The 27917-nt window shown below is 42.7% G+C and overlaps 2 protein-coding genes across 6 annotated transcripts; one reads left to right on the top strand and one right to left on the bottom strand.

The window, feature by feature from the left end:
- Positions 1-2261: 2261 nt before the first annotated feature.
- Positions 2262-23379, bottom strand: ube2o (ubiquitin-conjugating enzyme E2O). Of its 5 annotated transcripts, none has more exons than XM_086120259.1 (23): positions 22795-23379; positions 16508-16567; positions 15802-15912; positions 15555-15652; positions 15421-15484; positions 14201-14344; positions 13009-13118; positions 12732-12882; positions 12512-12569; positions 11878-12091; positions 11183-11338; positions 10749-10903; positions 10396-10508; positions 10128-10256; positions 9188-9277; positions 8806-9118; positions 7973-8322; positions 7705-7885; positions 6737-6873; positions 6105-6308; positions 5915-5972; positions 4354-5089; positions 2262-4143 (listed from the first exon to the last, which is right to left on the bottom strand). In XM_086120259.1, exons 1-23 carry the CDS (start codon positions 23308-23310, stop codon positions 4134-4136), a joined length of 4158 nt encoding a protein of 1385 aa, XP_085976385.1. In that variant the 5' UTR covers positions 23311-23379; the 3' UTR covers positions 2262-4133. The 5 variants fall into 5 exon arrangements, with proteins under 5 accessions (XP_085976385.1, XP_085976386.1, XP_085976388.1 ...); XM_086120260.1 differs by having other exon boundaries at positions 7973-8319; XM_086120262.1 differs by having other exon boundaries at positions 11935-12091.
- A 1613-nt stretch (positions 23380-24992) lies between these two features.
- Positions 24993-27774, top strand: aanat1 (arylalkylamine N-acetyltransferase 1). Its single transcript, XM_086119771.1, has 3 exons — positions 24993-25561; positions 26761-26915; positions 27108-27774. The coding sequence occupies exons 1-3, from the start codon at positions 25414-25416 to the stop codon at positions 27411-27413; spliced, it is 609 nt and encodes a 202-aa protein (XP_085975897.1). The 5' UTR covers positions 24993-25413; the 3' UTR covers positions 27414-27774.
- Positions 27775-27917: the final 143 nt, after the last annotated feature.

Here is a 27917-nt window from a genome sequence, read left to right as displayed (position 1 = left end):
GTATATCTGGCAGTGGCGGGCCGTGCATTTCAACCTTAGGCCTTCAGTGACGTCACATACATTAACACAATACAGTATAGGCTCGTCAGGCAGCACTTAATTTCAGGAGCATTTAAAACCATCAAGTATGCATTCATAGTTAAGAGCAGGAAACTAAATTTATAGATATTGTCAAAAATAAAAAGATGATTTTAAAATACTAAAAATGCCACCCAAATTACGCTGAGTGATCTTAAACAAGTCTGTCCAATAAATTGCGCAATGTCGCAGTTTCATATAAGACACTAACAAAACAAACTATTCTTTGAAAATAAAGTAAACAGATCATTTGCATTTTGAGAATCGGCTATAAAACAGCAAATAACTGACGATGTTGAGCAGCTGAGATTGAACGAACTTTTGTGCACGAAGGTGACTACAATGCGCCATTATAAATTGCAGGTGAGCAGATTTTTTTGATACATTTTTGTATCTTTGTCATTTTATTTCGTTACCATTAATTTAATACTAATGAAATAAAATGACAAGAAGAAATGTAAAATAAAATGCATTTACTCACCAATGTAGTGCCTGTTCACTGAGCTGCACATCTACGCGAGTGTCCCCAAACGTATTTAAACGCACCGTAGTTTGTAAGTGCCCAGCCGTGCTGTGATGTTTCCTTGCTGCCTTGGTACAACAACTTAAATGGGTAAATCCACTGTGGCTCCAAACACCAAATCGGTCCGTTGCAAGCAATAGGCATTCCCAGCAGTACAATTTGCAGCGTTTCTCAGAGGCTGCGAGCCACGGGTACCGTTCATAATTGCTCGTCTGAAAATGACGGACAAACCCTTTTCTTTGCTGGGACAGGCTACCTAGCGCAGGAGTTAGGCGACATCTTTGCACAACATCCAGCTTTTCGTGGAATGTCTGTCTTGAAAATTGTGTGGAAAGTAGTTCTGCAACCAGATCAACGTCTTCTTCTTTGGCCATTTTGGGTTAAAATGCAGTGATAGCTCCCTCTACAGGCGCTAATCCAATCACCGAACGCTCACGTCCAGTCTCGACGTAAACCCTTCTGGCTGGCCCTGGTACGCAGACTCGTGATCTGATTGGCTATTGCAACCTGACTGTGCACGTTCATTTACAGCGCACCGGGGCCTGCTCTGTTTAATCTGAAGGCCCCGAGAAAGTTTAATTTACCTGGCAACACAAGCTAGTTGAAATATGTTTGGTTAAAAACTCTACCATAATAAATAAGTTATTTATTGAGTGTTTCAATGTTATTTTAAATAACATTGAAAGCCACTCGACTAAGTGGAAATAATATGACGTAAAGAATAGAGAATAATTTTGCTTACATATTTATGAAAATAAAATAACATGAATTAAATTTATGTTATTGTATGAATGTTTAGGCCAGCAGAGAAGGCCTTGCTGCCCCTGAGGGTCCGCCACGAAGAAATATCTCCAGATATTATCTGGAGATATTTTTTTCCGAGTCAAGTGTGTGGTCTTCCACAGAAATAGATAAATACATGTCACAAATGGCAACATTTTACTGGAGGTTGCGCCCATAATCGTTTCTCCGCGAGAGCCCTCAGAAATAAAGTGGAGACACATACGCATACACACATAGCATTGTTGCTGCACGTCAGTGAGGTTGGTGTCTAACACTGCTCAGAACACTTTCGTTTTTTTCTGGTTCTGAGCTATTTAGGTTTCTTTTGTTTGTTTGTTTTAAGGGAAGATTCCCTTTATTAAACTAGAGAGATTATTTTTCCATGATGCAAATGTCTGTAGTTTGTCAACTTGTTTTATGCTATGATTGACAAATAAAAAGCCTCTTGAGAAAGTCTTGGGTCACTTTATTTCTGGAAAATCCATCCTTTCATTATTTTAAAAAAAAAGCACTTGTACTCAGCATTATCTCAGTCCCAAATACACAAAACAGCCCTTCAACATTCATTGAACTGAGATCTCATCTTTTGAAAGCATGCCGACAGTTAATCCTTTGATAACCTAACTGATGTCTTGCAATGCAAAACAAACTGCATTTTAATTTAATCAGTGTCGTCATTTTGTGTGTACATCAGAGCAAAGTAGAGGTAAATAAGTAAAAGGCAGTAAGATGCGCACATTTCTGGCAATGACCTAACTTGTTAAAGACGTCTATTTCATCAAATGCATCAACGCTGTGGCGTCATCTTGGTACGGTGTTCTCAACTTCTCACGAGCAGACACTAACACAACCAAACAAAAGACACATCACTACGGTACTGCTTGCAAAGTTTAATATGTTATTATACATCTGTCTCAACACAACAAATGTAATTTAAAAAAAAATCCAAAATGTAATCATTTTGTACATATGCCCCGAGCATCTGCACATCATGTGAGTATATACATCCATGACATCTGCACAGAGGGAATCCGGCTACAAATAATAACTTTAACTCTTTAGGTATGTGTGTGTGTGTGTGTATATATTTATATATATAATTAATTTATTTATAAATAAAGCAGGCCACTGTGGAAATGACATGGTACAGTCAAGTCTGTGTTGCCTGTCAGAAAGGCTAATTTTAAAGCAAAATGTTACATGCTTTGGCTTGGGTAGGAGGAGAATAACAACACATAGAATATTGTTCAAAAGCAACGGGCTTGATCAGATCTTTGACAGCTTCACAAGCAATGGCGTCAGTTGTATGCGGGTGCTTGTTTGCACTCGATGTAGGAAACTGGCATTGACATCTGACATTTACAGACAGCAGCGTGGAGGAGGGGGTTGGGGGGGTCAAGCTAACACAGGCTCTGTGCTACAATGAAGATCACTTCTTTCTCTGTAGCAATAAAGGCAGCAAAATTATGTCGGAATGTCAAGGAAGCTTGATTGCCTCATCCAGCGCAGAACTGTGTGTGTGTGTGTGTGTGTGTGTGTGTGTGTGCGCAACAAATCCATCTATCACTTAAACTCATAAAACAACTCTCAGCTCTCGTCACCAAAGTAGTTCAACAGCATACCGAAAAGCCCATGTTACAAGCATAGCATCTTCTCAGTCAGAGGGAAAAAAATAAACATGATTCCATTCGGGTGTTTGTGCAAAGCAAAACAAAACAAACAAAAAGATGTGAACAAAAAACCTCTCTGCTCTCCCTTGGAAGCACAAGTATCACTTTCTTTCACAGTAAAGTACAGCCTCACCTGTCACCGGGCAGAATAAACCCCAGAAAGTGGGGGATAGTGGGGAACTGCTATACCGATGCTGTTTATTTATTTATTAATTTGGAACCAGATGCACATGGCCAGGGGAGAGCAATTGTGCCAGATAAGCAGCTGTGTAGTTTGGTGCCATTCATGCAGTGAGGAGGGCTGAGGGAGCAACGGAGAACACTGCAATAAGGTGGAGTGCTATTCAAACAAGCAGCTCTGTCGAAGATTCCCAACCCCCCAAGTAAGGCAACATTTTGATGAGATGATGGAATGGACGTGAACATTATGTGACTTAAGGTAGACTTGAGTGATGGCGGCTGGATTTAAAATGAACTTCAAAAGTTCCATTATGGTAATACAGTGGCACCTTGGCTCACAAGTTGAAATGTTTTGCGTCCGAGCTCATATTGTTCATTTATTCGTATGTCAACAAAATGCAAGGTGGTGAATGCTGGGAGGGGGATGTGAGGTCAAAATCAAGCTAGGACTGTAATCTAAATAAAACAGCGTTATGAAGTGACAAGCTGTTGGCAGTTTGGTGACATCCAGTACATTCTGGAACATGTGTGTGTTGGCATAATTTGGCAGAAAGCATACAAGAAGTGGGTTTGATTGAGAAGAAGAAAAAAAAGTTCCCATATGCCTCGTTGACACATTTCAATGGAGTCATCAGTGCAGGATGGTCCACTGTTGAAATCAGCGGGGCTACAAAGTGGCAGCAGAACGGCGTTTGAAACAGGAACCCGGTGGTCTTAACACGTTGTCAGCTTTTCAAGCGAAATTGAAACACGAGGTGGTCATCAGGTCCTTGGCACTGTTCTTTCCACTGTTTTCATTGTCCACCATTGACAGAAGGGGTTGGGGGAACGTTTACCGGCTTAATGTGCAGATAAGGGTCTCTGTGACGCATTGCAGCTGAGGTCCTTTGTCCGTATCTTTATGTGTCACTGGAGGAGAGCAAAAAGACAAGAGATCAGGTGACCAGGCAAAGGCCAGGCCCGCATGAAAGGCAGCTCGATCAGAGATGTTAAATATGCCACTCTTCAGCACTCAACACATTGCACTGCACTTGGATGCAGGTCAAGAAAATGCAGCATAAAGCTTGTTGGAAAGGAAAGAGAGGAGCAGACAATGGAAAGGCGTGGGGAGGCGCTTACTTGGCATGCTCGGGGATGGCGGCGGCCACCAGCGCGGCTCGATACTGCAGCAGCACGCAGCGGACGCTCTTCACAAAGCCTTTAGAGAGCGGGAAGAGAGGGAAGCCGATGTCCGGGTAGCCGCCGCCCTCGGGGAGGAAGCTCCGATAGCTCTTTCTCCGTTTCTTGGGTCGCACCACCAGCTGGGCCAAGGCTCCGTCGCCACCGCAGGAAACCGGTTCTGACGAGACAGAAACTGCACCCTTGTCGTCGGGGAACCCTCGGGAGCTGTCGCCGCGGTCCGCGATCTGGCCGGTCTCCCCCTGAAAGGCGGACGTAGTGGACGGACTGAGTCCCGAATCGTCTGGCTCCTCTTCAATAATATTGCCTCCCGCCTTCCTGGGGGTGCTGTGGGCCACGGCCACAGGCGCCTGCTCCTCCAAAGTCTCCACGCAAGAGGGCTTGGCGTGATGAGCCCTGGAAGCGGCGTGCGAAGCGTGGCCCCTTTCGGCGACGTCATGCAGCTCCAGCCACATTTCCAGGCGGTGGACGAGACGCCAGCCGTTGGAGACGAAGTGCTCCCGGATCTCCTGCTTGAACACCTCGACGGGATTCTGGAGCAGCTGCGTCATGGACTGGACCATTTTGATCAGGGCCATCTCGTTGTAGCAGCGGCTGTTCTCGTAACCCTCCTGGAGGCCGCGGTCGCTGTCGAAGCCCGCCTCGTTGTAGTAAGGCTCGTTGACCAGGATCAGACCTGCCGGTTGACATGGTGCAAGACCGTTGCACTTATGTGCAGAGATGGGCATTCCGTCCCTGGGACAGAATGGTCCGTCCGTCGCGGATGGATGCCAAATTTTCAAGACCGAGGAAGAGCAGTTTTTTTAATTGAGCAAGGACGTAAGTGGGTTTTCGTCCGTCCCTTTAATTGTCTCTAACCCGGTTAAGTAGGTGGTTTCGGGAGGCAAAATCACAAAGCCAGAATGTAGCCAAACACTATACTGTATTTTCTTAACAAGTTATTTAATCTCAACAGTATTTCTACTGCAACACCGCCACTTAGTGTACAGTCAGAGAACACGAAGGGACACTTATTTCACTCACAATCAATCCAGCCGGTTAGCTGGCTGTGTTGTATGTCTCTCGGTACCCACCCACCATCCTGATGACTAGGATTTCCAAAAGGACGCATGGGGACGAAGGACGATTATTATTATATGAATAAGGACGGAGAGATGATGATGGAAGGGTACCCAGGTCGCAGACGGAGGTTTGAGGACAGACCGACAAAATAGGTTTGCGACAGTTTTCATTTTGAATGTTTGTGTCCCATTCAATAAATGGCTTCAAGTGCATTAGTGACTGTTGTTTTCCTTGTCCATGTGTGAGGGCATAAGAGGATGTGAAGTGCAGAAAAAAAATAAATGTATCGATAATGGGTATTCAACATGTGGCCCTCTGAATTTTAATTGTGTGGTGAGGTAGCTAGAGCTTCCAATTGCTGTGTGTCGATCAAAATCCGCTGGAATATGCTCCAGTTTACCTAAGTGGTGACGGATGGATGGATGGATGATGTTCTAACCTTGTATGGAGATGAGGACTTGCAGTAGGCTGGACTTGCTGGTCCATCTCTCAGTGCCCTGTTCATAAAACCAGGGATGAAATGATGAAGGGTGCAGCTGAGTATTTCATCTGCATTGAATAATATGAACCGAATTTTCCCCACACGGTCCTAAAAATATTTCAACGACTAACACGCAGTGGACGCTTACCTTGCCGATCCAGGTGCCCAGCAGACTGACGCAGACCTTGCCGTTGTTGTAGAGGTTGGGATTGAGGCGGCCGCTGCACTGAGACAGGTAGTGGAAAAGAGGCGGCAGTGCTGGATAAATGTTAGGCAGCTGGATGTCGAATAGGAACAGGCCGTCCTCGTAAGGCGTACGATTTGGCCCCTTGATCAGAGCCGAGAAGAGGTCCTGTGTCCATGCAAACAAAATGCAGTATTATAAGATAATATTACAGTGCAATGCAATTTCTTGCTTTCTTGACCAAAAAAAAAAAAGCACCATGCACAAGTTTTAAGCCACAACTAGTTTTGCCGTTTTAATCAATATTGAAAGAATCATTTTGAAAAAGTGAAACAGCGAAATTATGGGATGGACGGTGTGAGTAAAGAAATTAAAATAATTCTAACAATTTTGAATTGATGGTGGTTTGCACTCCGCTGAGAAACATTTGAGTTAGATATCACCATTTTAGAATCGCTTAGACAAGATATTTCATACCGTCTCAAAAATGTCAACAGTCCCACAATGGTCCCACAGTTGATATGAGCTCAAAATTGAAAAAATAAAATAAAGACTACTATGAATATAAAATGGTCACTTCTGGATTGTGAACCTACCATACGATCTTCAAAGGTTTTGACCATGATGCCGTCTGGCAGTGAGGTGGCCAGCAGAGCCATTTCCTTCCTTACAGTGCTGAAAAACCTTTTGGCCTCAGCTGGCTGAAATTCCATTTTTTGAAAGGAGTGCGTTTCTGCAAAAGACACAAAGCTGGAGTCTCATCAGCCGACCAAGACCAGAGGCAATCATTTTGAAGAGAGTGTGACGGGCTGTATGGAAAGGCTGAATGGATCACAAAAAACGATTGTTGCAATATGTTTTGCCATGAGGCATTACCGGCACCGTTGTACGCCATGCACACAGACATTTCAAGGCCAGGAATTGGGGTCCCGGCCTACCCACCAGGATGTTCTCATTCGTGACTTGACTATTAAGTGGCTGTAGATTTACTTCACAACATTAGCAAACATATGACATAAGACTGCAATGACGTGCAAAGATATATTGACGCCCGGTCTTTGTGGGAAATACTCTTCTTGGGGAATCCACTTGTGATAATTTGATATAAGAGTAATTAGGATGATTAATTCTGCAATAGTGGCAGCCCGATTAAGCACTAAAACATGCAATTTTTAGTACTTTTATAGCATAATAATTCAAACTGCTCAAATTGAAAATGCTATTGTCTGAAAAGACAAACTATGTTGGACTTCCGAAAAAAGAAAGTATTTGAACTGTTCATATTTCTGTCTAAACATGATTACATCTGTTCCTGTAAAAAAAAAAAAAAAAAAAGCTGTTTTGTGTGTGTGTGTGATCCGTTCTCTTTCTGAACTGATGTGAACCAAAACATAAACCTAAATGCCAAACGGGGATTTTTGGTGCACCCCTACATCACGACAGGTTACCCATTCGCCTGTATAACAGGTCCGCCTGAGGACAAGCATAACTGCACTGTAGGCGGCGTCGAAAACAAGTTGGACAGAAGTTAAAAAAAGAAAAGGAGAGAAAAGAAAATGTGTACCTGGCGCCCAATCCAACACAGAAAACACTTCACCCTTGGCACTGGTAAAGGTGACGCCAGGTTTGCCGCCGCTCTGTTGGCACAGTACCGGTGTGTCACTCAGAAAGTCACTGGGCCATTCCTGTCCAGTCACCGGTGTCTGAGGCTCATGGTGGGGCTTCTCCTCTGCAGGTCTCTGAACCTGAAAAATAAGGAACCAGTGGAAAGGACAATGACAGAGGAATCAAAATCAAATCAGCACTGGTGACCGACATTACGATTCTCATACCTTTGTCCCCGCACCCCCGCCTGCTTCTACTACAGCCTCCATTTTCTCCTCGTCTACGATGGCCACATTATCCAGCGTCTTTCTCAGGTTCTCCTGCAGCTTCTTGAGGTCATCAAGGAAACGCTTCTCCTTGTTGGGTTTTTCGGGAGCCGAAGGTGGCGCCGGACTTGCAACGTTAGCTGCCGAAGAAGGTGCGACGGAGGTGGGGGATGTCGGGGAGAGGCCGGTCCAAAGCTGCTCCACAGTCATGTTCTTCAGGCTCTCCAGGATCCTCAGGGCTTCCTTCAACTCCCGGAAGCCTCGGGAGGCGCAGTCTTTACCTGGCTTCTCAGCTCCGTTGACAGCGCCTGCTGGAGGGGGCCATAAACAACATTTGGTTAGAAAGCCACCAAAATGCGCAGAACCAACAAGTCGACTGTTCTGTGTGGCTTGTTGTGGTATGAATTCTATCGGGCTTGCCATTCCACTTTGTACTACAGGGTGGGTCACGTGACAGCAGCAGCTGCATCAGTTACATAAGTCACAAGACATCCGCAAATCCATTCAACAAAGAGGAGGAATGCAGTATAGTCCAGTAGTATTTTGAATCCTCGCCCGGTGTTTATTGGCATTTCTTTCCTACTGTTGTATGAAGATGGCTATTCTAGCATCTCCAATCACTGAACTGCAGTGTGCCTGCTTCAACTCGATTATATCTACCGCTATGTTGGATACTGCCAAAGAAAGTTTCCGCAAAAGTTATGGTACTGCTATTTTGGTAACTGTTGTCAGAGTCAACAAGTAAACACAAACAAAATAACAATAAACACGTACAAGTAAAAATAAGCCCTCACCTCCACCAGAAGCTGAACTCGCCACTACCAATGCCTCGCCCTCCTTTCCACCAGCTGATTTCGTGGGACTGGTGACCACGACTTTGTCCCCCTCTTGAGGGGGAATGATGAATGTGGAGTAACAGGATGTAGGGGTCACCGTCTCTGTGACGTCCATATTGTCGACGTGGCTGTCGTCCTCTGTGGTGAGGCCGTTATCCGTCTCCCAGCTGTCGCTCTCGTCCTCCCATTCTTCAGTGGACAAGCCGCTGCTTGTCTCATCCGCCGAGTCGTAGTCCGCCTCCTCGATATCAGACTCCACACAGTAAAGATGCTGTGTGGGATTTGAAGAATCTCAGCAACTGTGATGGTAAGAGCTTTCTTTCTTGTCATTTTAGCGCACCTGTGGGAGGACGATGGTCATGGAGTTGTCTGCCCACACCACCTCCACTTTGCTGCTCACATCCACCCTGGATACTTGGCCGACTGAAGTCTGAGGGGGGTGTGGGGGGTCAACATAATCAGATGGAAAACAGCATGAGAAGAAGAACGTTTCAGGAGAGCAAACAAACACAGTATGTGATATAGCTTATTAGCTCGGGTGTCCTGTAGGCTCCATCAGGCCCTTGTTGTCATTTTATGTAGCCCGTGAAAGCTGAACATATTTGGTAAGAGTCTACAAATGTAACTATGCCAGACACGTACACAAAAACATTTAGCTCAATTGTGGCTAGCAGACATCCTTGCTAGCCATATGTTTAAAATACAAAATGATGACAATTAGCTCAGCACAAACGCAACTTCAACTGGCATTCGGACTGAGTCAAAGCCAGAACAAATACCATTAGTTGTATATTATAGCATAACGACTCACACTGGACAAACTATTACTGTCCAAATCCTTCATTTGCTAAAAATACCAATTTAGGATGTGTCGCTTTCCTACAAAAAAATTAATACATAAATATTTTTGAGTTTATGTTGTTATGTTTGAAATTTAACTATATCTGTTGCGGTTTACACAAAACATGTTTTATTTTTGTTTTGCATTTTGTTTCCTTACCGTAGGAAATGTGAACCGAACCACAATTTTCGGCGTGCCGTTACTTTCCTAGCTATTACACAGTTACGTAACACAAGTTTAACTGTTATAACCACCCACCCCGAAGGAAACCTTCACTACAATGTGGCTCCTTACGAAACCAAATTTGAAACCCCTGGCATCAATAGATTGCCTCGTAGTTGGTCATTGTTTAGTCATTCAAGTTGGATATACATTGGGAATGAGTCGGAAACACCTTATGACTGCTGAAGAAGCTTCACATAATTCGAATACATCGTACCTCATTTTCACACTCATTCTCGCCGACTTCCGAGTTCCATATTCTTATGACAATGTCAGTGGTGCGGAAATGGAAATCTGGGTGGTCCGCTATGTCATACACGCTGACATCTTGCTCCACACCAATAACCTGGAGGCCAAGGAAGAAAAAAAAAAAAAAAAAAAAAAAGAAAAATTATCCTCATACATTCAACAATGTGAACCTGCACGATGAGGACAGGAAATAGTATTTGTGTTGTTTCAATCTGTGCTCTAGCTTCCTGACTGACCTCCACGTCGTCACTGGTGGCGTTGAGTTTGATCCACTTCACGACACACGTCCTGTCCTTGTGGTCACCAGACTGGATCACACCATACACGCCTGGGTCCTGCAGGGCTTGGGCTATCATAAAAAACATTTTAGAAATATTATTACCATAGACAATATTAAGACTCAAATTGATATAATGTATCCAAAAGCAAACAGCTTCAGGGATGTTATGTGTTGTGTTTATTATTTTACTTTATATTAACTGTTTTGTTAAGCGCTTTGTTACAGCTGCCGCTGTTGTGAAAGCGCTATATAAATCAGCATGTATTGTATTGTATTGTATGACTTTCAAAACTGTGGACTTTGGCTTACATCGTTTGTCCACAACAAAGTCGCCAGGGCAGAATTCATGGCCGTCTAGATGCTGGATGGGGATGAGGTCATTTGATCGTATCCCTTTCTCCACATGTCCATCCTTCCACATTACATCAGCTGTGGTCTTGGTCGATACAACTTCCACAGCCACACTAACACATAAAAGTACATTGTGTCAACCAAAACTATATTTTGGAGAGGAAAAAGAACTATAATCATATACATGAGAGGCTTAAAGCTACGAGATATACCGCTTTTTTAGAATACCAACCAGATCTTCAACAATATCACACCGCAAGGGGGCCTAAGGTGAAGATATCAATTTTGCACTTCAAAAAAACAAGTTGGCCCTGTAGAAATGAATACAAACTGCAACACAAACAGTGAAAGTGGTGACAGCCGAAACATAACATGAATATGTTACATCCCACCTATCTCCTGGTTTGAACTCGCGGGAAAACTTGGTCCTCTTCTTCTTGTGTTTCTTCTTCAGGTTGCGTATAGAGAGTGGGATGCTCTTCTTGCGGTTGGGTCTCAGGCCTCCGCTTTGTGAGGACGTTGTGGAGCTGGCCGATGATGTCAAAGAACTACAACACGGGTAGAAACAAACATTTTTTTCTTTCCACTCACTCTACACTGTGACAGATTTAACAAATCAACGATGGCGAGACGGTGGTTGCTCGTGCAAAAAATATCTTTATGGTCTAGGTTTCTGTTGAGCGTAAACTTTTTTACAATTTGCTGCACATGTTAGGTTAGTTAAGATGTGTTGTGCGCTTACAGTACCAACCTGTGTTTTATTTTTGACATATTTTATGGGTCATTTAGTCGAGGGAAATAATTTTTAAACTACTGTAGATTGCTCAGCATCAATGAGTACACCCCAAATGAATTTGTCAGAAAATGATTAGATTGTTGAGTACAAACAACAATCTAATCATTTTCTGACAAATTCATTTAATGTGCAAAAATGAATATACACCAATGAAGTCAAGCAAAGTTATAGTTTGGAATAAAAAAAAAAAATACAATTCACAAGGATTCAGCCAAAGCCCAGTCGAATCAACCAAAATTATTCACAGAGGAGTATATAAAAGACTTCCTTGTTCAAAGGGGTTGTACTCACTTATTTTGCACTCCACGTATGTGTCGATAAAGATAAATGCAAGAGGAGCTGCCAGACCTGGTGTCGTCCGTGTCCTCTGCTGCCTCGTCATCAGCGTCGTGCTCGCCGTGTTCAGCAGGAGCGTTGTGAGTAATCTGGGGGTCGGGGGCGTTCTGATTGTTTGGGCAGTTACTGTCGTGATGGGAGGCATCTGTCTGTTCAGAGTTGCGCTCGCCTGTTGAGAGATATTTGGGGATAGGTTCACAATTCCATATTGTTTTACATGAGAGTAAATACCATAAATGAAGGGACAACAACAACAACATTTCAAAATGTGCGGTGAGAGAAAAAAGTAACATCTTCGTCTGTTTCTCTGGTTATGTGGCAGACTGTGCTGCACTTCAGCACCGTTTATCAACAAACTATTCCCTCAGCTCAAGGCGTCATTTGTGGCAAGACTGTCTGGCAGACTGCTCGCACAGGAATTGAATGCTCGCTGACACCGCAGATGTTAAGTTCCCAAATACTGTACGTGACGGAAGACGCGTGAGGAACGTGCTTCATTGTCTGACCTTGACAAATGAATCTGTATGTGTGCACGGAATGAGAATGGGAATGCGCTTTATGTTCCTCAGTAAACAGCGTGGTTTAGCACCTTGCGGATCGATGTTCTCCGTCTTCTTGCCAGCATCTTTCTTGAAAAATCTTTTCAACTGCAACACACACACACACACACACACACACATACACGCACACACACACACCCTTGAGTGAGTTTTGCAGGGATTATTTTTGTGCGAACGGACAGTTTTACTTTTTGTCACTTGTCCAAGGTAATTGAAAGATACTTAAGAGATGCCTCGTGTAATCGAGACCTTTCTGCCCACAGGGTCCTCTTGCAGGACTGGGGTCCCTTCAGGTCCTTCGAATGTAATGCGCGTGGCATCCCCATTAGCAGGGAACACATAGAGCCCCCTGTCTCCAAGCTGCCTCTGGGTGTGGTCATAGTGGCCTAAGCGCCTCACTCTAAAGCCAGTGAGGAGAGCAACATTACTCACACAGAGCAGGGCAGAACAAAATATTCGGATCTGAACCATTGATCAAGTACGAGACAGTATGGCTTCTTTTGCATCAGTGAGGATGCAGACAAACCTGCAGAGGTTCTCTTGCGTGATGGTGCAGGGCGGAGGATAGATGCTGTCCGAGCCTTTTGGGGAGTAGCTTTTTGTGATCCACGTCACATTCAGCTCAGAAACCTTGACCTGAGTAAACCACATTCATACATATGTGACAATGGCAGACCCTTCCAGTCGTAGTAGAAGTTAACAGACAGAGTATGGAAGTTCAAGTCACTAACGTGCTTAATTAATGCAAGCGAAGCTGTCTTTGTGCCGAACTGAAGCACACTAGTACGTATGAAGTGTATTCACATTCAAACCGGCATGAGCCTGCTAACCTAGGTGGCAGAAGACAAGCAAACATCTTACAATAGTACCTGGTGAGACCTTATACCACAATTTACACCTACATACACAAGTTTAATCAGCTCAATGTTTTCGTATCGCTTGTGCACAAGTGTTTACCTTTGTGACATGAAAAGGCAGACACCAGCTAGCTAACACCAGCCAGCATGGCGCCATGTTTGTTCCATTTTAAGTTATTCACTACCAGCCATTTTCAGACCTTCCTTTGCCATAACATGTGACAAGAAATTTTTATTTTTTTATTATTTTTTTTTATTAGTGAAAATACAAATCTGGGGTTGAATGTCTGGATTCTTAAAAGCCATAAATATGCCATCGGCAGTGAATTAATGAATCACTGTGTAATGAATTTGCAATTTTGTTAGCATTTTAAAAGTGAGATTTTTTTTTGCATATTAAATTAGCGTTTTAACGTAATTTGGAGGCACTGATGTGTTGATGTGAGCATGCATTGGTATGTTGAAGCAATAAAAGGTATAATACCCACTTGAAGATTTTTTTTTACCTGCAAGGTTGTCATTTTAGAGGTGGAGGAATGCCACCCGAGAGCGATGATAAACAGATATATAAAATATCAATAAATACTGGAATTTGTGTGTCTAGTACAGTTTACTGATTACCAGAGCATTCAATGGAATAATCGATAGGATACTCGATTCTAACCTATTAGTGGCAGCCTTAATTCATAGCGTATGAAACATGTGGCGGCTAATAGTCCAAAAATTATAAAACAGACTGTTGTGATTGAGAATTAAGACGAGTCCTGATCACAAAATGAGCTACTAAGTCAAAAATCGGCCCTCCGTACACACTGTAGACCCTTTAAGCATGCAGTCAAAATGGCCAAGGTACCCTTTTACCTCTTCCACCACTGCCCTGAACTTGCAACTCCTGCAGAGGACAGGTTTGACCCCTGACAGCCACTGGACATTAGAGAAGACTTTAGAAGGACCAATCAGCACCTGGCCAGGATAGAACCCATACTCCTCATCAAAGAACAGACCCTGAAATACAATGGTGAATGGTTGACACAAACAGCATGGTAAATGTTACAATCATGAAATAACCATCGAGACAATGTCAGAGCAGCTCATAGAGTCACAACAGCCAAATTAGGGTTAATGAATATCTGCACGCTACTTAATAAGCTGACATTTAGCTTTTTCGGATGGAGCATTACCGTATTTTCCGGAGTATAAGTCTCAGTTTTTTTCATAGTTTGGCCGGGGGTGCGACTTATACTCTGGAGCGACTTATGTGTGAAATGGTTAACGCCTTGTACACATCACATGTTATTTTTACATTAAACCGCAAGAGGGTGCTCTCGGCCTGTGTTGATATTTTCCACGTTGGCGGTAACTGAGAAAAACAACTGACAATGACTCTGACGTAAGCGACGTAGAAGAGGAAGGGCTGCATCTTCTACCCCCGGAGTTGGCGGAGTTGTTTAAAAGTGACACAGAGCATGAAGATTTCATTGGATTTCGTGATTTGGAGTGACGCTGCTCAGCATCAACGAGTACACCCCAAAAAGGTTCCTTATCGAATCGTAGCATGTTCTTTGTGTTATAGGTGTCTAAATAACTCTTATGTGAACATACCAGGCACATTCACAGTTCGTTGTTTAAGCGTCATGTAACGTTAGCATATCGTACACTTATTCAGACTGTTCTCTACTGTTATTTTTATTTTAAATTGCCTTTCAAGATGACATGTATGTTTTTGGTGTTGGATTTTATCAAATTGCTCTAAATTGTCCCTAGGTGCGAGTGTGGGCGTGGATGGTTGTTCGTCTCTGTGTGCCCTGCGATTGGCTGGCAACTGATTCAGGGTGTCCCCCGCCTACTGCCCGGAGACGGCTGGGATAGGCTCCAGCACCCCCCGCGACCCTAGTGAGGATCAAGCGGTTCGGAAAATGGATGGATGGATGGATTTTATCAAATAAATTTCCCCCAAAAATGCGACTTATACTCCAGTGCGACTTATATATGTTTTTTCCTTCTTAATTATGCATTTTTTTGGCTGGTGCGATTTGTAATCCGAAGCGACGTATAATCCGAAAAATACGGTACTTTCATACCGGATCACATACATGAGGACTGACATCATACAGCTTGGCTCCGTCTTCCACATTCATGGAACATCTGGAAGAAAGTGCAAAAACATCAGTTGACACAATCCGAATCGCACCGAATGGCACCCAAATAAGCATACCTGGCTCCATTGGAGAGTTTGAGGACGATATGACTGGTGAAGTCGTACACTTTTCCGAGCCAAAAGTCATAAACTATGTAGTCACCGTACATGAAAGACTGGGGAGGAAAGAAACAACAAACAGTTCCAGAATTATCTCAAGACACACGCTCACCCTAATGTGGACTTACATGAATATGTGAGATTGATTTAACACTGTCAGGAGTAATTGTAAATGAATTTCTGGGTCATATATGTGAATGATTACCCAAATATGCTGTAGCTCTTTGCTGTTGACGGGATAGAGTACACAGTTTGTGCCCAACAGTTTCACTGCACACTCAATGTTCACATTGGTCACAATGCCACACTGGTTATCCTGCAATAAAACATGGAGACAAATAAAACACACACTTCTTTATTTGTAAATTAAAAAAAAAAAGGTATATCATGCCAAAAAGCTCATTTCAGTCTTGTCCATTTCAAATGAGTTCAGTGACTGTTGTGTTTTTCTGAAACAGAAGGATACCAAACCACACCCCTCCCCCCATTGTACATGGAACAACACATGGAACAACAGCAAAAAAAAAAAATCAAATGAAATAAAATACTGTCATGAGAGGAATTGGGAAGTTGAAGAAGCAAAGTACAGTCAAACCTCGGTTTTCGAACGTCTCTGTTCTCGACCAAATCGGTTTTCGACCAAAAATTTCGAGTTTTTTATGCCTCGGATGACGACCGAATTTCGGTTCTCGAACAAACTGAGCGCACTTGAATGCGTCACTTGACTCCTCTCTTACACGAGGAAGTGACGCTTCCTTGTGTAGCATTCCATTGTGAACAGACGTGTTCAATAAAGATTTTTTTTTTAAAGAGCATGGTTTCGGTTTTCGAACAAATCGGTTTTTGACCAGCCTTCTGGAACGGATTATGGTCGCAAACCGAGGTATGACTGTATATGGTGCTCATCTTACATTTGAATTATTGCGTCGAACTATGTCTCTGATCACGATGGATCGATCTTCAAGCAACAGCTGTGGGGAGAAAAAAAAAAGAACAGAATGTTAACTTACTGAATCTTTCAGATATTTTGATGCAATTGCCAAAAAGCTGAGGTCAAGTAGCAAGACAGTAAAATGAGCAAGAAATAACACACACATTTTATCAGTTCATATTTTACCTGCAGATTTATTTGTTGGATTTTGTTTGATTGGTGTAAAACGCTCTGAACACATTATGAAAGTCTCATGGTAAAAAAAAAAAAACAAAGGGACCGTCTCGCTAGCTATCTCACTAGTTTAGCATGAGACATCCACCACAACAAGGATCGACTCTGTACAGCACCAGAAGGCGCAACAACGGGCCGGGATTCTACCTATGGCCACACTGCAACAAAAGGATTCTACTTAGGTAAACCATTTTACACCGAAATGAAAAGAAAAAAAAACGTAGGTAAGAAAGATAAGATAAGATAAGACATCCTTTATTTGTCCCGCAATGGGGAAATTACAATAAGAAGCAAGAGTTTCAAATTCCAACTGGAACACATTTGCTGTCATTCATTAGTACGATTAGGGAACAAGGATTTGGGGTGCCTGTTCAAACTAAACTGATCTTGGTTTTTATAAAATAAGTTTCCCCCCAAAATGTGAATTGTAGTCCAGTGGGACTTTTTTTTCCTTCTTCATGGTGCATTTTTTTGACTGTTGCGACTTCCAGTTCAAGTGATTAATCATTTGGAAAAAAAAAAAAGAAATACAGAGCTGTATAAAAAATAGTATGACACAAATGTTAGTTATGTTACACCGTGTAATTTTAACAAACACCCTAATGTCGTGCAATGCACTGAATCTCTAAATATCACCTGAAAGAGTAAGTGTGAGAGAGTAGCTTCATTCTGACACTCCTTACACAAAATAGGCCATCCGGACACTTTAAATGCAGCTCTTCAGCTGTGCCTGTTATTTCTTCATCTTTTTTCTTATTGCTAAAAATACAATTTAGGAAAAGTGCTGCAAGGTGGGAGCAACCAAGAAACTATAGAAGAATGACTCACGACAACATTGAGCAAAGAAACAGGAGTTCATACGTATATGGCACGGTATGCATATGCAGTGTAGTGATCTGATCAATTACATCATTTCGCATTTAGAAAAACATGACCTACAACCTACTCTACACAATTACATTGAAAAAGAAAAGTTCTATATTGTGGTGGCATGGATTAAAATAAATATATTGCACATACTAAAAACCTATTTTTCAAAATTTACAATACGATGGTGGCAGAGGTGTGTAAAGCCTAAAACAAATAGTTTGCTGACGCGTCATTTGCTTTAAGGATAGCCATGGTTCATTTTGGGTAGGACATTACCAATATCTGACGATTTTGGGTAAGACTGGTCTGACTAAAGCCCTCTTTCAAATGAAGAAAAACAAGGCATGATGGACCAGCATTGCGATGAGCATGCTGTTCTTTCATTGATGCACAATTATTTTTTCCGTCAGAAAAAAAAGGTCCAATTCCAAAAGGATACCAAGCTAATGATTGTCAATGTAACAAGTTGATAATCAATCACACTGACACCTTGATAGCTTGTCAAAGCCACCTCAGGACGGGCCAAGTGGTGGCAGGCTATTGATTGACACGGACTTCCAGGAACTACTGAGCCAATACAATAAAACAAGGGAATACAGCACTTGTGCCTAACATCAAGGCTGTTCATCGCCTTTCTGTGTCAGGCAAGACAACGTGACGAACCATAGAAATGAGGAAGTAGTGCATCAACCAGGGCCGTGAGGAGGATAGGGGTGTGGTCGCTAATAAACGGAAGATGAGCAGCAAATGTGGCACGGAGCAGATGTCTGGGCAGCCCATTAAGTGGGAGATCCAGACCAGGGGGTGGGGTGGGGGGTGGGGGGGGGGGGACAAATCAAGAAGCACCAGACACTTGAAAAAAAAAAAGGTGTGTGTGTGTGTGTGTCTGTGTGTGAGGGGAATCGACAATCTCCCTAATGGGCAGGGCCGAAACTGCGGATAAGAATGAAAGCAAGCGATCAAATGAGATCCATTATCTCAAGGCAGTACAAGCATCCCATCCAGTTAGCAGCAGATTACAACAACATTCCCCATCACTGACCAGCTGGGAAGTTAATGGGGGAATGGGTGAAGGTGGCAACCGCGGAGGGGATGGACGGGAAGTTTAACTCATTCAGTACCAGCCGATTCTAGACCAAGTCTGAAAAGACGTTTAAAAACGTCTTTGGGAGTGAATGAGTTAAAGGTTGACTTAAACGGTGGACGATGAGGGCGACAACTGATAAGGAAGAGACAAGGAAGAAAGGGGAGGTTTCGATTCAAAGTGTCCATAAAGGTCCTAAATGATCACATTTAACATCAACTGCCAGCTCGCTGCTTGTCATCAAAACAGCACACGGCAGGCTTGTTGAACATGGTTTAGAGCTAAACTAATAATGCTGCATTATAAAACACAGACAATAGTACCTTATTCGGCTTATTTGTAATCAGGATAATGATGAGCCACAAAATGTAGTTAAGGCAAAGAACAGTGAACGTTAGATGCAGGACATAAGTGAGTATACTGCTTAGTCAGGTTATCATTTTATTCATTCCATAACTTTGCGAATATTAACCCTAAAAAAAAACCCAGATGTTGCTTACTGGCTCTGCTAGACACACACTCATTAAATGACACCACTCTGAGTTTTGCTCAAAGTACCATTACCCAAAGTGACCTAGCAAAAAATCCTGCCGTTATATTGACTCAACCCTCTCCTTTCAAATGCGCATTAAGACCACCACTGCAATTGCATTTTTGTATCTGTGTTCACAACATCGTTAGTCTTTTGGTGACTGAGAGCTAAAAAGAAGTCTGTCATTCCGAGTGCATTCTCAATTTGGACTCCAGCACTCTGGATTGCCCTGCCCAAGGAAATTTGAGCAGCTACCTCAGTTGAAATGTCTAACTCCCAACTCAACCATTTAGGCGCCATTTATTTTTACTATAATTTATAAAATATTCAGCTTTGATTTCACTATTTCAAAAGGTTGTTGCTTAAAAATGGTTCGAGATAAAGGCATAATGTAAATGTTGCTTGGTGCAATTTTGAAAAGGGTTTTGTGAAAGGGTTAAGACTTATTTTTCCAGGTTGGCATTTCGTTAAACTACAGTACAAGTACTTTAGGCCTGTTTTACTGCTGTTTCTCCTCCCTCCCCACATTCTCTCTTCCTTAGTGAGGGGGATGGTTGGCAATGACCAAATCTGAAGCTGTTGCTGTATGGATTCTGCACCAACAGACCAGGCCAGGTCCTGACAAAGAACCACTTTACCGAAGGCATCTACCTTTGAGCCTCTCCTTTTCATCTATAACTGTTTCAAACAACAAAGAGTATGTAGAAAAGTGGTTAAGATTGAATGACTGTCTGTGTCTTATGTGTTGTGTTGTATTATTTTGTTGTTATGTCATTATGACTTCAAGATGGCGCCGCGAGAGCAGCTCCTACACTTTTTGTTCTTCTACTTTCTTCCTTTCATAACTTTCCTGCTGTAAATTGGGAATTTCTCCATGGTGAGACGAATAAAGGTTTTCTTATTCTTATTCTTAGCTGTGGCGTGTCATCTCATTAAAATAACTCTCATGCTTTTTTTTTTAAGTTAGCAGTGCATAGCACCATATAATATGTTAAATGTTGCGGCCTGGTCATCCCAAAAGAGGGATTCCCTCCATCAGTGGATCCGGTATAATTACCAACTTGAACAATGTTGTGTCTGGTAATTCAAATAAGATGGCTTTTTTTCCCCTGAGAAGTAGTGATTTTGGATGTGCAAGGAATTCTTCCAGACAGCCACCACTGCCCAGGGCGTGGCTCGCATACCACTACAACAATCCCCCTCAGGCCTGACACGAGCTCCAAGGATACGCACCTTCATTAAAAAAACAGACAATCTGGTCGCCATCGACCTGCCGTGTCAGGCGGGCCGGGAAAGATGGTACACAACCTCTGGGAAGTCCTGACCACACCCATCCCTTCTGCTGCAATGCACCTCTGCCGTTGACTTGGGCTGCATACGAGTCACAGGCACTGAGATGGAGATCTATGACTAAATGGCTGCCTCTGGAGATGCCTATTAAGATTTTATGAAAGAAAACGGACCGTGGAGGAGAAAGGTAGTGTGCAGAACACTTTCCCACTCTAAGTAGAGTGTAACTGAATCACTCTTCAGAGATGCAACATGAATTCACATCCTGTATATTTCTTTTGGAGAGGGTTGTACAAAGAACAACACCAGCTTTCTATGCATGGCATTACTTGTGATCCAAACCACTATACAGACACTGTGAGCATTTCTATGGCAACATGAGCATTAACAAATTAAACACCTTTACCACTTGGTAAGTTCATCCGCCTCATAGTTCTGAGATTCAGAGCCTCAAATCTCTGCTCCCGAGTGGAGTTTACATGTTGTCCGCTTGTGTGAGTTTTGTCAAGGCACTCCACATTCTGAAAACATGCATGTTGGGCTCATTGAAAACTCCAAATAGTACAGTGCGTGACTGCTTCTTTCTCTCTGTGCTTTGACTGGTGACCGTACCAAGGTGAGCCCCACCTTTCACCCGGCTGGGAGGACAGGTGTATAGAAAAAAAATGGATAAATGAACTAGAATAGAAGGCTCCATAACTCAGTTAATTGTCTGAGGCATCATTGTGTTCAATATAAAACACATCAATATTATTGTAGAGAACTACCGGTACTTTTTCCTCTCAAGAAAAATAAGTCAGTTCCACTAGTTAGCTGTAAGCAGCTTTATTATAGCAATATTTTCACCACGCAGTAGTACTCAATTTATTTTGGCATTGGAGCCTCATAACTCCACTCTTAAATAACGACTGTGGCATTTTAGGGTCTCCGCAGGCACTGTCAAAATATTCTTTCTTGGTGAACTAAGCGTACATCAGTCTGTTCTGTAAAAATATGAGTTTCGAGTTGCATTGCAAATGACTTCTCCAAGTCTAAGGTTCGGAAATGATCAACTTCAATTTTTCTTCACCAAAGTTTTGTTTTGTTTCTTTTTAATTATTTGTATTATTATTTTAGGTTCTCTAGTTTGACATCAGCACATCCCATGCAAGATACTTTTCATGAATGATTCTTATCAGCAGTCCCCCCAGCTATCCAGACCATGGACTGGGATGAATATTGCTCTGTAGTACAGATCGCGGCAACTATGTTTATTCTCAGTCATTACAGAATACAATCTCATTTTAAGATGGATGACACACCATCTTAATAAAATAATGGATTGCAACAGTGGACAAAAAGCAATTGCTGGTGGTGACAGCTCATGAAACAGAGTGCCATAAGGAAATTATCCACAAGACAATTTCTTTGTCTAGAATTTGCAATTAAAGGTTGCCCGCTGTTGCTGCTCTGAGCTCTGAAAATCCTTGTTTTTCTGTGAAGATGCTAATTTTATGCCACTTCTGGGTGTAGTTACTTGGGGAAATCGTTTTCAAAATGGACAGTCTATATCATGCAGTTTAATCATTGTATTCTAATTGTGAGATTTAACGAAGGCAGATTAACAACAGACCATGACACATCACACAGGCTTAAAAGGCACACAGGCAACTCAAAGGGACAAAGTGAGACAATGACTGAAATGGACTTCTTCTAGGCCAGTCTCATCTCTCTGACACAAGCCTCTGTGTTCTCTTTCCAGATCAATTCTTGTTTTGGGACCGCATGCTTTGACAATAGTTCTACATGAAAGCAATGTGACATACATGCAGAAAGGAATGTTCTACGTGACCACTGAAAACACAGAAATGCCAAACAAGGTCTGGGAGCAGGTCATCTTTAAGCACAGGTTGAGTCCCACACAAGATGTTTACATCCATCAAAGCCAAGTTGTGGCTATTCTTTCTTTACCGAGTTGACAATTAAATCATACCCTTTTCCAGTCTGTGTTACCCTTGATTCTGGAGGTTTTTCACAACAGCACCAGCTCAGCAACTTCGGGTGAGGAGCTATGCTGCTAGCTAGCTTGTCTGCTTCGCATGCTAACTAGTTAGCCATCGAGGATAGGCGTTGAAGCAGATGAATAAAACGCAACGAGTGAAAAAATAAGTCCACACGGACACTTGCCTACGACCAAACGCGGCCACTTTGTAGAAGCGTATCAGACAAAGAAACCCGTCAAGGGTCAAATGTTTACACATTAGCTGTGATGTGCTACCTGTGTTTCCCCGATGTCTTGCTTCCCTCCATCAGGGTACCATAGGACACGGACAAATCCGCGACCCAGAGGCCGACTGTGTATGTCACACGGGACTCGTCCACCTCCACCGCCTTTTCCTCCGCCTCCTCCTCCTCCTCCTCCTCCTCCTCCACCGCCGCCGCCACCGCCGTCTCTCCCTCCACCATCATCAAGGTCCGAGTCGGAGTTGAATTCCTCCTCGCCGTGGATCATCCGTACGAGGCCAAACCGGACAGATCCTCTATACTTCCTGGAGACCAAGTCGTGGGAGAAGAGCAGCCGCTGAGAGCCGTCCGCCGTGGGAGACAGGGCCATGGATAGCGGCTCGGAGCCCGGGCTGGCCGCGGGGGAAAGGCCCGGGGTCGAGGATGGAGGCTGGGCAGCGGCCATCGGATCGTGTGCTGTGGGCTCCGCCATCGCTGCTGTTGTCAGGGAGTGATGCTGGAGCGCGAGGACGACACTGTGCGGTGAAAAAAAGTGCAACCTTTGAAGCATGAGACGCACGCGTTTACGTAGCTACGAGCAAACTGCGTAACGTGCGTAACGGGAGAGCGTCATCGCGGAGTGCCGTCTTTCGCCGATAGATGTCAGTCAATTGATTTTTTGCATACACAAATTCTCGGCAAATCTGTCCCGTGGGCAGTGTTGGGGCGTAACGAAGTACCCATACTTTGTTGTTGTTTTCAAGTTTGTTTTAAGGTAGTTTTTGAGTTTTCATATGAAGTCGTCATTTTTCTCACGACTTCTTATTATAGACCGATACTACTTTTTTCAACCTCAAGTGATAATGGCACAAAATAAATTCACCAAAAGGTATTTATTGCTTAATTATTTTTGTATTCATTTATCTGGTAAATGTATTCACTAGTTTTATTTACTTATCCTATAACCGTATAATGGGTTTATTGTGAATGACCAAATAAAAATAATTAAAGAAACAACTTTGTCGATATAAATGTAACAATTAGTCTTTTATTTTATTAAATCTTGGTTAATTACACTGGTAAACGAGTTTTGACCTTTTTTTTAATCCAGAGATGTAAATAAGTTTATCTAGATTTTTTTTTGTTTTGTTTTGTTTTGCGAATCTGCCCTAGTTTTTACTCTAGCTCACTAGGTTCTAATAATAATCCAACCATCCATCCATTTTGTAATCTGTTTATCGTGACGAGGGTCGCGGGCGTGCTGGAGCCTATCCCAGCTGTCTTTGGGCAGTAGCATATATAATCATCATTATGAAACATACTTCTAGGCCATAAATATAGAGAAATCAAGTAACTAACAGTGAGTAGGCAGTAAGTGAGGGTGCCTTACTCTGTCCTGAAGGTGCTATTAGATTGTTTAACTAAAAGTCAGTTTATATTCAAAGCATTGTTCTTGTTGTCTAGTTTCATTTTGACTATTAGTTGTCCCATACTCTTCCTATTTACTGGAGAATAATTACCGGTAATTAAAAAAATGTAAACAAAATGTATGCAAAAACTGTAAAATATCCTAAAATTCAGATTCACTGAGTGGATGCAATTTAGGTATCTTTCCATCTGAAAGCTACTTTGATTATTTGGTGTATCAAACATATACTGTATGCATTTATCACATTAGATTACAATAAGTGACTAAAGCTGAAACAACAGCAAGATATGTAGGTTTAGTTTACACATGTAATACGTGACAGTGTGGGTAAACTAGGCCCATATTTGACAAATGAAAAACACGGTCATGGTCTATTTTTTCCCAATTTAAAAATGAAGACAACATCCACATTTTGTATGAAATTCAATGTCACTTCTTTAAATTCTTAAAATTGTTTGTTTAAGCCTGAAAAGGTGACATACAACAAACTTGTATAGATCGCACAAGGTCTCATCTTTTCTCTATTACGGTATATCTAGATAACAAAGTGTAAAGCAAACAGTTATTATCCTAGTGCTCAAAAATTTCATACAGTAGAGGAAACCCCGTCACTCGTCAGACATTCTGTAATTGTTTGTACTAGTGCAGCCTAGTTGTTCTATCAGTGTACAGAAATGTGATACAGGATCCTACTCGTAAGAGGGGAAAACTGATTTTGACTGAATTGTCTTGCTCCAGGTCAAATAACATACTAGTATAGGGACAATGCAATGCAGTCAGTATGGCAATGCTCCAAGGGCTTTCCATGAAAGTCCCTTCACATGTTGTTGTTGACATGTGGTGCCAAATCCAAATGTGATGCAGTGCTCACATCGGCGGTATGACGAGGAGAACGTATATCCTCGTCATACCACCAACTTATCCTGGATAAGTCACAACCAACAAAAAAAAAATACGAAAACACCCCTCCTGACCCCGTCTCAATATGATTATTGTTCAGCTTCAGCTCACTCACGTGTTGGAAAGGTTTGCTTATCCAGCTGGCCAGTTGAGGATTACCACGCGGGTCTAAGGTGCGCCGCGCGGAGGATATAAAAGCTGGTGGTGCGCGAGGCTGGTTGTCTTTACGCACGAAGCCAGCGGGGCCATCGGAGGACAGCAGGGAAATAAAATCAGACAATCAGTGTTTCGTTCCCACGAGAAATTGTCGAATTGTAGGACCCTCTTGAAAGTGGTTTTGAAAGCATGTCAGTCGTGAGCTCCCTGTCGTTCCCGAAGCCGCTCCACATGCGCTCTCCAGTGGCGCAGGGACGTCGACACACTTTGCCCGCCAGCGAGTTTCGCTCCCTCAGCCCGGAGGATGCCATCAGTGTGTTTGAGATCGAGAGAGAAGGTAACCGAATAACGTTTATCTTGCTTTTAACGCAGGTGTCCAAAGTGTGACTTGGGGGTCATTTGAGGCCTGCTTCCATATTCTAATAGGCCCAGTTACCAGGAAACGTTGAAATGTTGAAAGCTTTCACACTAGTTATCAAAATTCTAAATAAGCATGTCAAATATGCTGAATCTTAAAACTGCACTATTTTAAGAGATTTTCTACCGTAAAGTTGATGAAAAATGTAATTTTTTAATACAAGCTGTCACACACTTTCCTTCAAATGTTATGAAGTCCATTATAATTATTTAGATACTATACTAATAATGATAACTTTTTTGTCATTGGCCATTCAGGTTACATGTTTCTTTCTCACCTCACATGCAGTATGCTTCTTAGGTTCCCCGAAGACTCAAAATTGCTTTCTGTTAACGTGTTTTTTTTTTTTGTTTACGTGTCTTGGGTCCAGGATATTGCCCGCCTGTCACCCAAAATTAACTGGCCTTGGCTTGAGCTGACCTGCAAGACTAATAGGATAAGTCATATAGAAAAAGAATGGATGGATGTTTAAATGCTGGGCATATGTATGTTTACCTGAATTGGGTTTATTAGTCAAGGCAAGTCAAGTCAAGTCAACTGTATTTATAGAGCACTTTCAAACAGCCATCGCTGCATACAAAGTGCTGCACATGGAGCAATTTAACATGCACAATAAACAGTAAGACAAATCGGTAATAAAGGCGGTAGAACGCACCAAACAGTAAAACCAAGAACAAATCTAAGTCATGCTGAGTCGAATGCCAAAGAATACAAGTGAGTTTTGAGGAGGGTTTTGAAGATGGGCAGCGAGGAGGCTTGCCGAATGTTCAGTGGGAGGTCATTCCAGAGAGAGGGAGCAGCAACAGAAAAGGCTCGATCCCCTCTGAGCCCGAGTTTAGTTCTTGGTACTTCTAATAATGTCTGGTCCACAGACCTGAGGCGCCGGGCAGGTGTGTAGGGGCGGATGAGCTCAGAGAGTGGCGCGAGATTATTCAGAGATTTGAAAACAAATAAGAGGATCTTGAAAATAACTCTAAATTATTAGATTCACACGGTGAAGTGGGTTCCCTCTCTTCCTTCCATTTATCTGTGGGGCCATATGGCCCTGAGTGGGAAAGGTTTGGACATAGTTTATAATGACTATTTGCCATAATTTGTTCACGTTTTCACACACACAGCATTCATCTCCGTATCGGGGGAATGTCCTCTCCTGCTGGATGAGGTACGTCATTTCCTCACGCTGTGTCCAGAGTTGTCACTGGGCTGGTTCGAGGAGGGACGTCTGGTGGCTTTCATCATCGGCTCACTGTGGGACCGGGAGAGACTTAACATGGTACGAGATCTGTCCAAATCACTTCTGTTTACTCGTCGTATTGTGCATGGGCATGTCTATAAATTGTGATACTTTAAAAAAGTACTTTTATTTCAGTAATTAAATTTTAAAAACTGAAAATATATGAAACATTTATTATAGATTATTATGTTCACAATCTCATTCCCAACTGACTTGTGGTTGTTTTTCCAGGATGCTCTAACCCTCCACAAGCCGCACGGCATGACAGTCCACATCCACGTCCTGGCTGTCCACCGCACCTTCCGTCAACAGGGCAAAGGTTCCATCCTGATGTGGCGCTACCTGCAGTACCTCCGCTGTTTGCCGTACGTTCGGCGGGCTGTGCTCATGTGCGAAGACTTCCTGGTTCCCTTCTACAAGAAGTCCGGCTTCAAGGTCCAGGGCCCCAGTGAGATCACAGTGGGGCCGCTCACCTTCATTGAAATGTTCTACCCGGTCAGAGGTCATGCCTTCATGCGGCGCAACAGTGGATATTGACACTTGGGACTTGAGACTTGACTTGGTATTTCTCAGGATGGATACCAGTGGCGGGCCCCTGGTTGGGAAAGAAACAGTTGGAGTGGACGTCAGGCTCAGTGATCATCTCTTTTGAGAGCTTGAGCATGGTGACGAACTCACTGTGCCTTTGACGAGGAATAAAGCGTTTGCCAATGAAGCGAGTTAAAATGGAGAAAAAAAAACATTTGAAAGAAATCCAAGGTTAAAAGAATGTACTCATTGGGAAAAATATTAGAAAGGTTTTATATTTTGTTTGTCATTTTAATGTTTTCATGTTGCATTTTGATAAATGCTGGACATTACTATCAGTCTAGTAGGTATAGTGGACAGATGTTGCAATACTTTTGTCAATTTAGTTTACCTGAGAAATGCAGCCCACAAGTCTATGAAGATGCTGGCAAATTGAGATTTATTTAAAAAAACCCAAAACCAAAAACTCAATTAAAGCTTATAGAAAGGAGCATGATAATCAATATGATCCAA

This window comes from Hippocampus guttulatus, chromosome 9, assembly GCF_054856545.1.
Source record: "Hippocampus guttulatus isolate MCC_2025c chromosome 9, RoL_Hgut_1.0, whole genome shotgun sequence".
Lineage (NCBI taxonomy): Eukaryota > Metazoa > Chordata > Actinopteri > Syngnathiformes > Syngnathidae > Hippocampus > Hippocampus guttulatus.
Note: the sequence above shows the minus strand (reverse complement) of the source record. Positions and strands in the feature narration are given on the sequence as shown.

Coding starts and splice junctions, on each gene's coding strand:
- ube2o (XM_086120259.1), bottom strand. CDS start 23,310: ATGCTTCAAAGGTTGCACTTTTTTTCACCGCACAGTGTCGTCCTCGCG. Junction 10,904..11,182: donor GAGTTCAAACCAGGAGATAG/GTGGGATGTAAC, acceptor TTTATGTGTTAG/TGTGGCTGTGGAAGTTGTAT. Junction 5,090..5,914: donor AGTCCTCATCTCCATACAAG/GTTAGAACATCA, acceptor GTCAACCGGCAG/GTCTGATCCTGGTCAACGAG.
- aanat1 (XM_086119771.1), top strand. CDS start 25,414: ATGTCAGTCGTGAGCTCCCTGTCGTTCCCGAAGCCGCTCCACATGCGC. Junction 25,562..26,760: donor GTTTGAGATCGAGAGAGAAG/GTAACCGAATAA, acceptor TCACACACACAG/CATTCATCTCCGTATCGGGG. Junction 26,916..27,107: donor ACCGGGAGAGACTTAACATG/GTACGAGATCTG, acceptor TTGTTTTTCCAG/GATGCTCTAACCCTCCACAA.